At 53.8% G+C, this 14,722-nt stretch overlaps 4 protein-coding genes across 4 annotated transcripts; 3 read left to right on the forward strand and 1 right to left on the reverse strand.

Moving 5' to 3' along the window:
* Window positions 1-534: 534 nt before the first annotated feature.
* Window positions 535-2,357, forward strand: CkaCkLH20_02940 (eukaryotic aspartyl protease; the record flags this gene model as incomplete). The annotated part of the gene is made up of 3 exons (XM_038885659.1): window positions 535-742; window positions 812-1,376; window positions 1,427-2,357. The coding sequence occupies 3 exons, from the start codon at window positions 535-537 to the stop codon at window positions 2,355-2,357; spliced, it is 1,704 nt and encodes a 567-aa protein (XP_038748858.1).
* Window positions 2,358-3,665: 1,308 nt separating this feature from the next.
* On the reverse strand, window positions 3,666-6,012 carry CkaCkLH20_02941 (uncharacterized protein; the record flags this gene model as incomplete). The annotated part of the gene is made up of 6 exons (XM_038885660.1): window positions 3,666-3,917; window positions 3,970-4,170; window positions 4,223-4,497; window positions 4,548-5,576; window positions 5,634-5,755; window positions 5,807-6,012. The coding sequence occupies 6 exons, from the start codon at window positions 6,010-6,012 to the stop codon at window positions 3,666-3,668; spliced, it is 2,085 nt and encodes a 694-aa protein (XP_038748859.1).
* Window positions 6,013-10,072: 4,060 nt separating this feature from the next.
* On the forward strand, window positions 10,073-12,080 carry CkaCkLH20_02942 (4-coumarate- ligase; the record flags this gene model as incomplete). Its single annotated transcript, XM_038885661.1, has 6 exons — window positions 10,073-10,115; window positions 10,177-10,412; window positions 10,470-10,835; window positions 10,891-11,148; window positions 11,197-11,359; window positions 11,410-12,080. The coding sequence occupies 6 exons, from the start codon at window positions 10,073-10,075 to the stop codon at window positions 12,078-12,080; spliced, it is 1,737 nt and encodes a 578-aa protein (XP_038748860.1).
* Window positions 12,081-13,610: 1,530 nt separating this feature from the next.
* On the forward strand, window positions 13,611-14,697 carry CkaCkLH20_02943 (uncharacterized protein; the record flags this gene model as incomplete). Its single annotated transcript, XM_038885662.1, has 2 exons — window positions 13,611-13,819; window positions 13,869-14,697. 2 exons carry the CDS (start codon window positions 13,611-13,613, stop codon window positions 14,695-14,697), a joined length of 1,038 nt encoding a protein of 345 aa, XP_038748861.1.
* Between the last annotated feature and the right edge of the window lie 25 nt (window positions 14,698-14,722).

Here is a 14,722-nt window from a genome sequence, read left to right on the forward strand (position 1 = left end):
TCGAGCACAATCGGCCAGGGAAAACCCGCATGCAGTTCATAGAAGGAAGGAGCTCCATTTTATGACAGGCCGTCTCTTTATGGGTCTTTGAGCCTCAATAAACGCCAATATCTGCTAGCGACTGCGCGGCTTAAGCCATGGCTGCCGCCTCAACCTTCTCGCCCGCGAGCCAGCGCGACGGGACCCCACCGCCGATTTACACTACCCTGCCTTAGCAGAACCTCGAGCCTGCCCAATCTGGTTCAAGCTGAGCGCTCTAGAAGCTGGAAATCCGGGGTGGCGCCTACCTTACTTCGTACCTGCCTCGTACCTGCCTCGAATTTCTTATTTACTTCTGCAACCCGCCGCGTGCCCCTGTCCGCTCTTTACAAGCCCCGCCTTGCGTGCCTCAGGGTTCTCACCACCTTCAACCCTCACCTATCTACTCGCAGGGACACTGGACCTTCTACTTCCCTTCTCTTTCCCACAACATCATCTTTGGGTTTCGCCAAAGTCGCCAGAAAAAAATAACTTCGTCATTGCCAACGACTCAAGATGAAGTCAGGACTTCTGGTCGCCCTTGCCGGCGCCACCGCCGCAGTGACTTCCGTTGCTGCCGCGCACGTTCGCCGTGAGACCATCAAAGGTGATGGATATCTGAGCATCCCGGTCGACGAGATCAAGCCCGATCTGAGCCACTTGAGCACTCGCGATGCCATCGATGTTATCATCGTGAACCGCCAGTACTACTACTCCTTGGGAAGTAAGTGCCATCCCGCTCCGACTTTTCTTCGCCTTGGTTCTCGAGACTGACTCTTCCAAAAAAAAAAAGTCGATATCGGCACTCCTTCCCAGAAGATCACTGTCCTTCTTGACACTGGATCTTCGGAGCTCTGGGTCAACCCGGACTGCAGCACCGCTCCTTCCGCCTCTCAGGCTCGTGCTTGCAGCTCCGCCGGCCAGTACATCCCTCGCAACAGCCGCACCCCGCCCATCGGCCCCTTCGACAGCCGCAAGCTCAACTATGGCGATTCTTCTCAGCCTGACACCCTGACCAGCGCCGAGATCGCCTACTACACCGACACTATCTCTTTCAGCGGTTCCGGCAAGATCACCAACCAGACCTTTGGTGTCGTTACCAAGTCCACCGGTATCAGCACCGGCATCCTTGGCCTCGCTCCTGACTTGAAGTCTGGCTACTCGGCCGGCAAGCCCTACAGCCTCGTCATCAACTCTCTGCAGGAGCAGGGCGTGATTAACAGCCGCGTCTTCGCTCTCGATCTCCGCCACGCCGGTTCCGACAGCGGTGCTCTCATCTTCGGCGGCCTCGACAAGGGCAAGTACATTGGCAGGCTCGAGCAAGTTCCCATGTCTACCGGTGCCCGTGGTGAGCCTCGGTAAATTCTCTCTCCCGCTCTGACATCTTTCCCAACTAACACATCAACAGCCTCGCCGTCACGCTGTCCTCCGTCGGCATGATCTCCCCCAAGGGCGATGCCAAGACCTACAACCTTGCCGATGCTGACAAGAATGTCATGCTCGATTCGGGTACGACCCTTAGTCGCTTGCATGCCTCTCTTGCCAACCAAATCCTCGGCGACCTCAAGGCCACGAGTGCCGAAGGCGGCTACTGGGTTGCTGACTGCGCTCTCCGCACTCCCCCCCTCACTAACGGCGGATCTGATGCCTACATCACCTTCCAGTTCGGTCGCAAGACCATTCGTATTCCCCTCAGCGACTTCATCCTTGATATGGGCCCCAAGTCCGGTCAATGCTACGTGGGCCTCGTCATCACCACCGATCAGCAAATCCTTGGTGATAGTGTCCTGCGTGCTGGATACTTCGTCTTCGACTGGGACAACCAAGCCATCCACATCGCCCAGGCCGCTAACTGTGGCCGGGACGCCATCGTGGCTATTGGAAAGGGCAAGGATGCCGTTCCGTCTTCTGCTGTGGGCCTCTGCGATGGTCCCTCGGGCTACAGCGACGACGACCCGACTGTGAGTCAGCTACCTAAAGTCTCTACAACAGAGGTTATGAACCCTGCTACGACGGCGATTCTTCGTGGTCCTGGCGCTGGCAACGGTCAAACCTTCTCCATCTCCTTCACAATGCCATCTTACGGCACTGTCAAGTCTTCTGCTACTGCTTCTTCTGCTGCCGCTACTTCAGCCGCAACCCAAGAGACTACCAAGACATTGACTCCCTCTTCTCAGACGACCTCGCCGCACGACACCTCACAGGACCCCGCCTCGACCTCAACCGCGGGTTCCAATGACTCGCACTCAGGTGCAGTCTCGTGGAGAACCGAGTCGAGAGACCTTTGTCTCGTTCTGGGCAGTGCCATGACGTTGGCGGCTTTGCTCTGGAATGTCTAAGACAGCTGTCTCAACTTTTCTCTTTCTTTCTTTCTGGGTGGCTTTCTGTCTAAGGAACCTTTTTTTGTAAAAGGGAGGGGTTGGGATAAGAAAAAAGCACTGCTTGATTGATTGATGATTGCATTTGAGGAAGGCCAGAAAGGTCTTGCCTCCACATTTGGGAACGGAATGGCAATGGAATTGGCATTGGCATTTGGGAACGGCATCTTGGGAAGGCCTGTATGAGCGCCTACGCTGCATTGGCTAGGCCTTTGGTTTGCTTGTCTTTTTTCTTTTCAAGCTTTACGACCCGTCACGATACCAACGACATGAGATGATGCCTTCTTACAAGGCCTGGAATTGTAAAATAGAAAACTCATTTTCTGAGACTGCTTTTTGATTGCGGTTGTGATGGTCCCAGGTGAAAAGCTTCCCTCCTTCCCTCTTTACTTGCCTACCTCTAGCAAACAAGCAAGCAAGCTGGAGCTCTTCCCTTCTGCCTTGGTGGGAAACGGCCGCATACCCTACATAAACGCCAAGGTCCTCTTCTGGAAATGGGTCTAGAAGGGGACGATTTTCTGAGACAACACCAGACCACAACCGGCCACCCAACACGCTGGATTCAGGGTGCCGCAGAGACAGAGCACCGTTTCCGCCGCCGCCGTCGAATGAGAATTGCCGGCAGTTAGGTAGTTCTGTCCTGACCTGGCACTTGCCCGGGGCGGGTTTCTCTTCTCCCGCCCTTCCCCGCCGGCACCCTGGATTTCCGAGAGGTCGGGCGAACTTGGACCTTCCCGGGACCCAAGATGTTGAGTCCGCCAGAGACATGTTCTGTACGTGTCTCAACGCTCAGCTGCAGTTTGGGCAGCCGCTCTACTGTTTTAGTAAGGCAGTCGCTGAACCCACGTGGATCTAGAACCACCGTCGAAACGCTTGCGTCGACGGTCCAATGCCGGCGGTATTTCATATTACGTAGGGAGGCAACGGGAGAGCCGGTGATGTAGAAAATCAGATTGAATAGGCAAGTGAGCAACTAACTTTTGGGTATCTAGCTATTAAGTGCAACTTGGCGAAAATGCCAGTGGGAAACTGCAGAAAACGGCAGAGCTAAACTATGAATACGAGGAGCGCTTTCACCCGCGCGTATGTTACCGGTATATCGCCGGCCGCTGATGACGATATTCTTTCCTCGAGAAACTGCGAAACTGTGAATACTTCCTCGCGCCAAGCTCGTTTGTAAATCAGAATGCGACCGCAACCGCAGAAACAGGAAAGTCAAAGTACGCCGCATCATCCCATCATCTCCGATATATCCTCTTCAGATCGCGCCTAGGCCTTGGTCTTAGGCTTCTTAGTTTTCTTCGTGTCGTCAACCTCGCCGCTACGGCGCTTCCTTCCAGTCGTAGCCCTCCGTGTGCTCGCTGTCTGACTGGTCGCTCCGGGGAAGTCCCAGAACGCTGGGATCGGTCGAACCAGACTCTTCTTGGCAGCTTCGGCTCTTGCGCTGGCGTCCAGCGTCTCTGGAACGATGTACCGAGACGTCAGGGCGAAGCGACGTCTTCCCTTGGGGTTGACGGCATGCTGTTACACAATGTTAGCATAAGCCTAGAGAAATACAAACTGCAAGTCATACTTCATATGCCTGGTGAATACGAGTGCCATGCATCACCACCATATCTCCGTGGCGCAACGGGAGCTTGAGAACAACGGGGTCCATTCCCGTCGGATTCTGTCCCACGTATCTGCTCTTGCAGCGGAACATCATCTGAGCTGGGCTTCCAAGAGAGAGCGTAGCAACCGTGGGTCCCAGGGTGCTCTCGCCATCGTCATGGTACTGCTCAATGATTAGCTTCGAAAACGCACAACGGGGATCGCTGTATACTTACGCCAATTCTGTCATCCTCCATGTATCCGATGAAGAGAAGCTCGTTGAAGTCAACAAATCTATCGGAGACGGAATCGCGAACCACATCCAAGTTCTCGTCTTCAAGCGCGTTGTTCATGTTCTCGACAGAGACTCTGCCAGCCCATCGCAGTCTCTTGAGAGCTGCGATGATGGATTCAGGCGCCTCGTTGAAGGACTTGGTGGCCACGTCAACCGCGAACTTGTAGGGAGCACCAAAGTTCTGGAGGAAGTTACGAGTGAACTTCTCGCTGGGCACTGACTCAAGTTAGCTCATCGGTCTCGTGGTAAAAGCCGACGACACTTACAACCAGGATGGATGGCAGCGTTTCTCTGAAGCCCAAAATTGTCTTTGGCCGTCTCATCAAGCAGATGATGCCACATACGGTCAGGACCTCCAGGGTGCTGGTTGACCACCGGTGTTGATCGGAAGACGGTGACAGATCCGAGGATTTCTGTAATGTCGAGAGGGTCCGGAAGCAGGTACTGCTCCATAGCATAGCCTTCCGCGGAGTTGCCATTCCGTAGAATGTTGAAGTCCGCCTTTACGTTCGCAAACGAAGCCATTCTGTTATGGTGGTATTCCTCGATGTGGATGGAGGTCACCGGAAGTGGACTTGGCTTGGCATTCAAGACGAAGCCGCACACTGGGTTCTCATAAGCCCAGCGTGTCCAGAACTTTCGTCTCGAGCAGCAGCCACATAGCGGACAAACGATGCCAACTCGCATCTGCTTCTCCGTCCCTAGGAACCCACCCGCGCCAACACGGGGGAGTGGAGGTTGCAGCATATAGCCTACTGGTAGGGTGTGGGCGGTGCGCTCTTGGAGGAACTCCTTCGAGTAGGACAGCTTGGTGACATCGACTCCAGCCGGGAACTTGAAGTAGGCGGTGGCACAGGCCTTGTTGAGACAAGTCCATCCATCCTTGAAGATCGTCTTGCTGCTCTTATGGCACTCCGTGCACCATGCCAGAGGAGAAGCTTCATCGGAAGCAAAGGTCAGCTCCATAGGACTGATGCCACCAGGGAAGATGAAGGTATCCTCGCAGTCATCATTCAGGCAGGTCCAACCCTGAGAGAACATCTGCTTGGATGGAGTAAGACACTTGTTGCAGTGCTGTCTTTCCTCGGGAAACCCGCCGACTGAGGGATCAACTGCATCTCCAGATCCCCACCAGGACTTCTTGGTGCGATCAGTCTTCTCAAGCCGGATCTTCCACACAGAAACACCATCAGTGGTTCTGGTGTCTCTCTCAGACCAGATGTCTGTGAGCGTGAAGAAGTCCAGCACATTGTAGACATGCTCAAGTGGGATGGACAGTGACGGGTACTTGTTACCTGGGAGCGCGTTAGCTGTAAGTCAAGAGCAAGTAGGCTTGTGGATAAAACACATACCAAGAATAACACCAATTGGTGAATGCGCCTCCATTGCAAGGGTTGCAGCTCTGAGTACAATCTTGGATCCATCCCCAGTTCGGAAGTACACTCCCTGGTCGTTCTTCTTTCTTCCGCCACCCCTAGTTCATTGTTAGTGAAGGTGCAAATAGATAAAGGTGACAATGACTTACAGAGTGGTAATGATCACCTCTGAGCCCAGCATATCACGCACAGTGTCATGCTTGTTGATGAGAATGCCCTTGGCAACCTTCAGCGACGTGTAAAGGCTGCCCTCGTGAGACTTGAAGTAGGGCAAAGCATCACAAAGAGCTTGGCGGTTGTCAGCCCAGATGCGGAAGTTCTCGTCATCCATGGGCCGGGGCTTGGAAGCTGCCATGTTGACTTGAGGTAGTGCGGAAAGTTGGCGGTTACGCGATCAAGATTGCAAGTCGATGTTGGTAGAGATCTGCTGTATCTGCGCTTAATGACAGATATATATGGTAGAAGGTCCCGAGCGTTGAAGTCGAAATCTTAGTGAAGCACCCTTCTGGTGGAGGTTGGGAAGATGTAGGATAAATGAGAAGATTGGGGAAGGATGTCGAAAGGTAGCGTGGTAGGTAGGCAAGAGAACAGGAGCAGTTCGTCTGTATGGATCCTGAAAGTTTGTGTTAGTAGAAGACAGGCGAAGTCAGCAGAAGAGAAAGGACGATGTGGTGGGATGATAGCAGGAAGGAACGATTCCGCAATGAAATCAAGTGAACTAGAAGGTGCGATAGAGGTTTGTGGTCCTGGGGGCTCCACAGAACAGCGGAGGAAGCGTGTTCTAGAGGAAGGGGAAAGAAGGCGCGTTGAGACCAGTCATTCCAAATTCAAGAAGGCGAGACACTGAGACAGCGCGCACCTTCGAGCTTTGGAACGACCGCTCCCAAGGAAGTGAGTCGCTCTTGCAGGATTGTTTTTGCAGCTTGCAATGGAACATCTAGAGTGATATGGGACAAAGAAACCAGGTATGGAACAAAAGCCAAGGGTGGTTCATTGACTGAAACATAACAGTTGCTCACCTTGAGGTCAACCTATTGTTGGATGCTCTGGTGTGAGGCGATGTTGTGAAGGTTGTATCCTTGTGAAGGAGGTGAGGAGGGGAAGGTTGTGGAGAGAAGAAGGGAAGACTGGGTCTTTTTATCGTCAGCAGGGAGGGGCTAGGACTTGGGGACTGAGAGCTGACAACCAGTGGAAGGCACGATCTTGAAAAGAGTCCAAGGACTCAGACGCTCCTTCGTGTTATGGAATGGGGAGTCGGCAGGGACGTTCTTGCCAAGTGTAGAAGCAGCGCTCATCCCAATAACAGGAAGGCACGGTTTGTGACTGGAGGGCATGCGCGTTGGAATGGAACAAGAAAGGGGATGTGAAAAATAAGGGAGAATCAGTTGTATGAAGACTTGTGTTGAGTCCCTTCTGGGCTGTGATCTCAGATGCCTTGGCATTCTTAACGTTTGAATTGCGGTTGGCAAGAGCGGAACGGGCAAGGTAGGAGTACGGAAGAGGGAACAAAACTGCAGAGGATAGCAACATACCTTATTGAGAAAGTATCCCAAAAGAAAACATGAGCTAATGCTGCTGGGTTGTTTGAGGGCAGAGGTGGTTGTAGAGGTTGAGGTTAAGCTGAGGGTTAAGAGTTAAGAGTTAAGAGTTAAGAGTTAAGAGTTAAGAGTTAAGAGTTAAGAGTCAAAGATTGAGAGTTAAAGATTAAAAGACTTAGTTCTAATAGCAATAGTAGAAAAGTTAGTAAGAAGTTATAGATATAAGAGAAGGAGCATAGTGTATAGCGAAGTAACTAGGCAGTCTGTATGGAAGAGAGTTAGTGAGTGAAGTGGTCGCAAGTGTGAGTGTGTAACGGCAAAAGATTGAATTGCTGTTTGAAAGAAAAGGCACACGTCAATGGTTGTTTCTTACCTTGCTTCACAGTCTTTAGAACTGTGCAGGTGGTTGTTGTGATGTGTAGTTGTTGTGATGTGTAGTTGTTGTGATGTGTAGTTGTTGTGATGTGTGGTTGGAAGAGAAGAAGATCAAGTTGCCACAAAGATCGTTGGGTGGGTTCTTATAGGCTTTGGAAACGGCACCACTGCGGTATCCAGGCAGGTGTGAAACACAATGGGAAGGTTCGAAATGGAGGAAGGTGCGGCTGATACTGTCGTCTGAAGAGAGACCGCATCTGAGATTCTTGCCCAACCTGACGATAGGTGTGCAAAGAAGATAGATGCTTTAAGTATGTGGGAAGTCAACGGAAGAGGACGGCGCTCAGGAGAACATCAGAACATCAAGTGACCACGGCAAGTCCAGTCAACTTAGCTCTATCTTTTGACAGAGAAAGGAATTGTGTAGATTGATGCCGATAACACGGGTATCTTGCTTGTCTAAAGAGCATCACTCAACATATTCAAGTTGTCGTGATTGGCATTGGCAGCGCCGGAGAAGTCTGTTTTGCTGAGGCTGCAATAGGGAATATGTCCACCCATCGTAGCCATCTCTCGCATTAAGCATGGAAAAGAGTGATGAGAGGAACATCAACGGTAGAGACCGAGGTTGATGGTCTTGTTTTGAAATGAACGCCTTCATTGTAAGTAAGCATCGCTGGATCACAGAAAGAAGGAGTGCAGAGAGAGAGCAGACGAAGCATACTTAAGAGCTTTGAATGAGGTGAACTCGCCCAATTACAGCGGATAGAGTACTTGCGTGTCTGCAACAGAAATGAATGGACGCATTCTGCGGGTCGAATGAATCAAACTGCAGCCGCAAATCTCGCCATCAGAGACTGCTTGCGAGGTCTCAATAGCAAAGCTTGGGAAAACGACAAGGAAGACCCACATCAGAGCAAGGCCTCTGGAGTTGTGACTGATGGCAGTCACTTTGGATAGTAGAGACAACAAGACGAACTTGAATCGACAGCGATCGCGCCGGAGTTGCCAAACCAAAGACGGACCAGCTCGCTCACGAAACACCGTTGAGCGTTGGATTGCATCATAACCAAGGCAAATACTTGCTTGACGCAATGACAATGTAGACTTTAAAGGACCACCTGTTTGGTCTCGAAGTAAGTGCGGTGGACAACCCATCAGCATTCCGCAAAAAAAACAACAGCCAGACGACGGAAGCACTCCGTGTTTTCAATTTGAAGCAGATATAAATATGAAGGAAGCCATCGGATCCCCGCGTCTGGAAAACTGCGGAACCATGTTGAATCTGGTCGAGAAAACCGGCAAAGACTGAAATACGGGTTGCCAAGCAGGTGCGTCAAGGAGACAAACCCCATGGGTCTAGCAAAACTGGCTTCATCTGGGGCCTCCGCATGAAAAACCCCACGATGTTGTCGTCGCCCCGGTTTGGGGGTGCGGAATGGAGAGCGGCAATCTTGCGCGGTCCACCGGGGAAGTTGTCAAGAATCCGGGGCGGGAATCAATTCCGCACCGGAGATCCAACAATGTGAATTGTGAATTAAGTTCCGGGGTGCGATGTGCAATATGGGGCAAAAGTGACGAATGAGATCCCGAGCGGTAGTGCTTTGTCATCGGGACAATCTCGGGCTGTTTACTTGGCAGTTGGGGAAGCGGCCTCGGTCCCAGCTGGCTAACCGGCTATGAAACGGCAAGCTCACCAGGACATAAACACCGATGGCCTCCCGCGCTGAAGCCGACAACCAAGGCCCGACCGGCAGATACCTCTTCCAAGCGCTTTCCCCTAAGATTTCCGTCAACAGGTGCTCTACGTTCCTTGGAGACGACATGGATCATGAGTAGCCAAAGTTTGGAGCAATTTGAGAGCTCACGACGGGTAGACCAATGGAGACCGGGATCGAATGCTGACGCTGCGCCTTCGGCTCCTGACATCGGATCTTCTCTGGGCTCTTGCGCCGTTAACGCCTTAGCATTTCGTCCACTCAAGATCGTCAAAAATGACGGCCGACGGCATAACAAATGACTCGGGAACGTTCCCAACGTTAAACAGGACGGCAAGATGCCGCACTATCACGCCGCCTCTCTGCCGAGGTGCAGCTGGTCACACTTGCGTGGGGAGAAATGCGGAGAAGTGGGGGAAGCTATCCTTCTCCAAGTCTTGGACGCTCTGCATTGGGCTGGTAAAAGCAGGGGGTGCTGTCGCAGTTGTCAGGGCACAGCTGCGCAATGGCGAAAGATGCTCAAGGGATCTGAACTCGGTCCAGCCCCCCGGCAGGTGGAGGAGGAGCAATCTGGGTCTTCGCTGTCATTTTCCGTTAATCAGTCGGCAAGGAGCTTCTTCTTTCACCGAGCTTCGTGCGCACCCGACCGCATTCAAAAGTCCAGAGTCCCCCATTCTCTCGTCCTACGCAGTACATCTCGATATCTCAACGGTCGGACCGCGTCTTCCACTAGGAGCGTACAAATCGTCTATTCAACGCGACCACCTTCCAATCAGCCTTCAAGATGGTCTTCACATCGCCAGCATGGGTCCCTAAGTTGCCCATCGGTAAGCGCGCCTTATCTTACCCCACGTCACACCGCAGCCCAAGCTCATTCTCTCTCTGCAGACCCTCCAGACTCGATCACCATTGGCGAGTTCATGAACAATGAGCAATACGGTCGCTATCCTCTTGCGAAGGCCAGAAACCCGTACACTTGCGGTCTCTCTGGCAGGTCGTACACTGCATCCGAGGTGAAGCAACGAACCGACTTCCTGGCGAGGGCGATCTCGAAGAAGCTCGACTTTGCGCCAAACGAAGGCACGGAGTGGGATAAGGTCGTTGGCCTTTACTCGCTCAACACTGTAAGTCGCTAGGCAGTTGACAATCTCACTTGAACGGTGGGGCCTAACAGTGCACAGATCGATTATATCCCCTTCACACACGCCGTCCACCGCCTGTCAGGCATCGTCACCCCAGCCAGTGCCGCGTACTCAGCTCCCGAACTTGAGCACCAGCTTCGATCGTCAGGCGCCAAGGCTCTGTTTACCTGCATTCCGTTGCTCGCCAATGCGCTCAAGGCAGCCAAGGCAGTCAACATCCCCAATGACCGTATTTTCTTGCTGCCAGTGCCTGGGGCGAACCAGAAAACACCCTACATCACCGTGGAGGACCTCATTCAAGAGGGCAAGTCGCTACCAGAACTGGAGCCTCTCAACTGGGTCAAGGGCCAGGGCGCTCGGCAGGTTGCCTATCTTTGCTACTCCAGTGGTACTTCAGGCTTGCCGGTGAGTGGATCACATTGCCGACACGCGCTGGCGTTCTTACTGACATGTATTTCAGAAAGCCGTCATGATCTCACACCGAAATGTCATCTCCAACGTTATTCAGTTCAGAACATACGAGTCCGTTGCCAGGAAAGAGCTTGGTATCGATACCCAAGTCGGCCTCGGACTTCTGCCCTTCAGCCACATTTACGGTTTGGTAGTCGTAGCACACTGCGGCACCTACCGAGGCGACGGCATCATCGTACTCCCCAAGTTTGAGCTGAAGCAGTTCCTCGACGCCGTCCAACGCTTCAAGATCAACTGCCTACCTGTGGTACGTAGCCGTTTATTGCCATTGGAAAACCAAGTCTGACGAGTTCAGGTGCCTCCGATCATCATCCAGGTCATTCGCAACCAAGAGCTTTGCAAGAAATACGACCTCACTAGTGTGCGATTCGTTTACACCGGCGCAGCACCTCTTGGTGCCGAAACCGTTGAGGACCTCAAGAAACAATACCCGAAGTGGCACGTTGGCCAAGGTTACGGTAAGACTCCTCCCTCGCATTTCTGGTATTAAAAGACTGACAACCATCAGGCATGACGGAGACATGCACGGTCGTCTGCACCACTTCCGAAATCGACATTGACGTCGGCTCCTCCGGTTCTCTCGTTCCCGGCGCCCGCGGAAAGATTGTCGACCCCACAACCGGCGCCGAGATCACGGAGTACAACAAGCCCGGCGAGCTCCTCGTGCAGAGTCCTTCCGTCGTTTTGGGATATTTGCACAATGAGCGCGCCAACGCCGAGACGTTCGTATGGCACGACGATGGTCGCTGGATTCGTACCGGCGACGAGGTCCTCGTTCGCAAGTCAGCGCAGGGCAACGAGCATCTCGTTATTGTCGACCGTATCAAGGAACTTATCAAGGTCAAGGGCCACCAGGTCGCCCCGGCTGAACTCGAGGCGCATCTTCTCACCCACCCGGCCGTGTCGGACTGCGCCGTCATTCAAGTGCCTGATGAACGTGCCGGCGAAGTACCCAAAGCCTACGTCGTCCGCGCCGCCCCTTACGCAAAGAAGCCCGAGGGCGAAGTTGCCGCCGATATTTGCAAGTATGTTGAGGAGCATAAGGCGCGGCACAAGTGGCTGAAGGGCGGTGTTGAGTTTATCGATATCATTCCCAAGAGCCCCAGCGGCAAGATTCTGCGCAGACTTCTCCGCGACCGCGAAAGGGATGCTAGAAAGGCCCAGGGCCCCAAACTTTGAGGGCCACGCGGCGATGGTTTTGTACGACTGAGCGTATTTAGAATGGGTGTCATCTGATGAGAGACTATTAGCTAGAGTCACGGACGATTTGGTCGGTATATATGGTATTTGCAGTTTTTATTTAGCGATTCCGGTCAACCAACTGAGATGTTTCTGCTGAATACAAGTTCAGATAGGCGGTTCCGAAACCGATGGCGTCCGAGCTCTTGCTTCCGGTGAACACCGCCGTCAGCAAGTCACGAAGACAAAAAACAAGGTGTATTGCTGGCTACTTCTGAGCTTATTTCGGCCGACCCGTTTTCCCACCGGAACCTAATGTTGCGAAAACATCCGTCCCCATCAACATTGATCGCCAGTCCTCCTCATACTCGCGATTCCCATTGCCGAACCCCATATGCTCCACGAGCCTCAATGCTTAGTATTCTTAGCATCTCTTAGCCCGCGAAGATCCAAAACACCAAGCCTCAACAAAGTCACAGAAAACCGTAAACCCTTAAATATTAGCAGACCTCCCGCGGAACAATGACGATCATGGAAGCACCACAGAAGAAGCATCGAAATGACAGAAAGACACGACGCCATTCGCAGGAACTGTGCCAGCGTGGAGCACCGGCCCCCCGGACCGGGGTCTGAGGCGACCGCCCGAGCGGTGGCAGACAGGGGTACGCCCGGCGCCCGGGGTAGGTTTCGTCGACAACCTCAAACGTCTGCGACACCTCTTGCAGCGTGGATCCCTCTGCTCCCGAATCGCGCCAAGCGAAACGTCGTCGACCATCACCAGGCACACACTCACAAACTCAGGTACGACGCACGCTAGCCCGCGGCTGGTTCTTCTACCCGACATCCCAGCCCATGCATCGAGGTTGATGAAGAACGACGTGATTCGTTCCTCCAGGGACAAGCAGAAGCCTGCCTTGCTGACTACTCCTCTCGAAGGGCCTCAAACAAACCACTCTCTTCTCTCCACCAACCAGAGGGCGATCAGACTCCAGACTGACTTGTCCCAACTCTCACACACAACCGAGTCCAGGCGAAACAGCGACAACACAAGCTTATCCCCTTCTTTCGTCCCTGGTCTGCCTACTCGCCCGTGGCGATTTGAGATGGTTCGCTTCGTGACGAGCCTGTGTGGCTCGCTTTAGCCTGAAGGCACCATTCGCTTGACCTTAGGTCCAGCAGACCATCCCGGCATCATGACCAGCGCAGGGCAAGGTTATGGTCGTCGTCCGTTCCATTCAGACGGATACTACCCATGACCACGGCGTATGTGCTCCTGCAGCAAACGGTTTGCCGTTTGCCTTTTCTCTTAAAGATAAACCTAGCCTGCCACCCCATCCTCTCCTCCCTCTCTTGACTCTTGATTTCCCCGGGTTTCTGGGAAATTCCGAGCATTCAACAGAGTTCCAAGATTTGATCTTCGTGGGAGAGCGACGCGCCGCGAGCTTGGCAGCCAGCAACCATCCTCCCTTTCTTTAATCATCCTTTAATACCATTCTTTATTTCTTTCTTTTTTCATTCCAAACAGACAGGATGTTGACCATCCGTTCCCCCGCCGCCGCCCTTGCGGTCGTGCTCAGTCTCTTGAGCCTCGTCGACGCCGCGCCGCAAAACAGAGGAAAAGGAAACGGACGTGGAAATGGAAACAGGCAGACGGCGCAGCAGCAAGCCGCACGCGTGCCGCAGGGCATTACTCGGGCCCAGGACGGATCCATGATTCTCGACATGACCGCGAACGTCAAGTAAGCCAGTTCGACGTCTGTTCAAGGGTTCTCGACTAACACGCTCCAGCGGCCTCGACCTTCGCTTCAAGATCTCCGGCCCCGCCGAACAGTTCACCGCGGCAAGCGGCGTTCCCGGCGGAGCCGCCCAGCCCGGCGCCCAGGGCACCCTCGGCCTGAACGTCCTCCTCCACGGCGACGGCGGCCAGTCCTTCTTCGACATGCCGAACCAGGGCGTCCAGCAGAACCTCGCCGGCGTCGCCGTCCTCGCCCCCGACCCGAACCTCTTCTGGGGCGGCGGCCAGGGCCTCCAGCGCACCGACGGCGTCGCCCACTCCCAGGCCGTCAACGACCTGATCCAGAAGACCCTCCCGCAGATGATGGCCTTCAACCAGTCCAACGTCTTCTTCACCGGCGTCTCGGGCGGCTCCCTCATGCTCTCCGGCTTCTTCATGCCCGCCCACATGCAAAACTTCGCCGGCAACGGCGTCCTCCTCAACTGCGGCGGCCTCGAGCCCCAGGTCGCCGTCCAGGACCCGGCCGCCATCGCCAACACCCGCATCCACTTCCAGAGCACCCAGCAGGAGCTCACGCAGCTGCAGCGCAGCATCCCGGCCGCCATCACGGCGTACGAGCAGATCGGCACCCAGGCCGGCCTGAACGCGCAGGCGCTGAACGCGAAGCAGACGGTGAACAACTCGCCCAACGGCGGACACTGCGCTTTCGACGAGCAGGGGTTCGTTTCTGGTATCCAGCTCATCGCCAACAACTACGCCACGATCATGCAGGGCGGAACCGGTGACGTGCAGGGTATCGGAAACGTATTGACCGGTGTTGCTGGCAATGAGAACTTGCAGTTCACCGGCTCGAGCAGGAGGCGTGATGAGATCATTGGTTAAGGAGATGGGAAATGTTTCCTGGGAA

The sequence above is a fragment of the Colletotrichum karsti genome (genome assembly GCF_011947395.1).
Source record: "Colletotrichum karsti strain CkLH20 chromosome Unknown Scaffold7, whole genome shotgun sequence".
Classification (NCBI taxonomy): Eukaryota; Fungi; Ascomycota; class Sordariomycetes; order Glomerellales; family Glomerellaceae; genus Colletotrichum; species Colletotrichum karsti.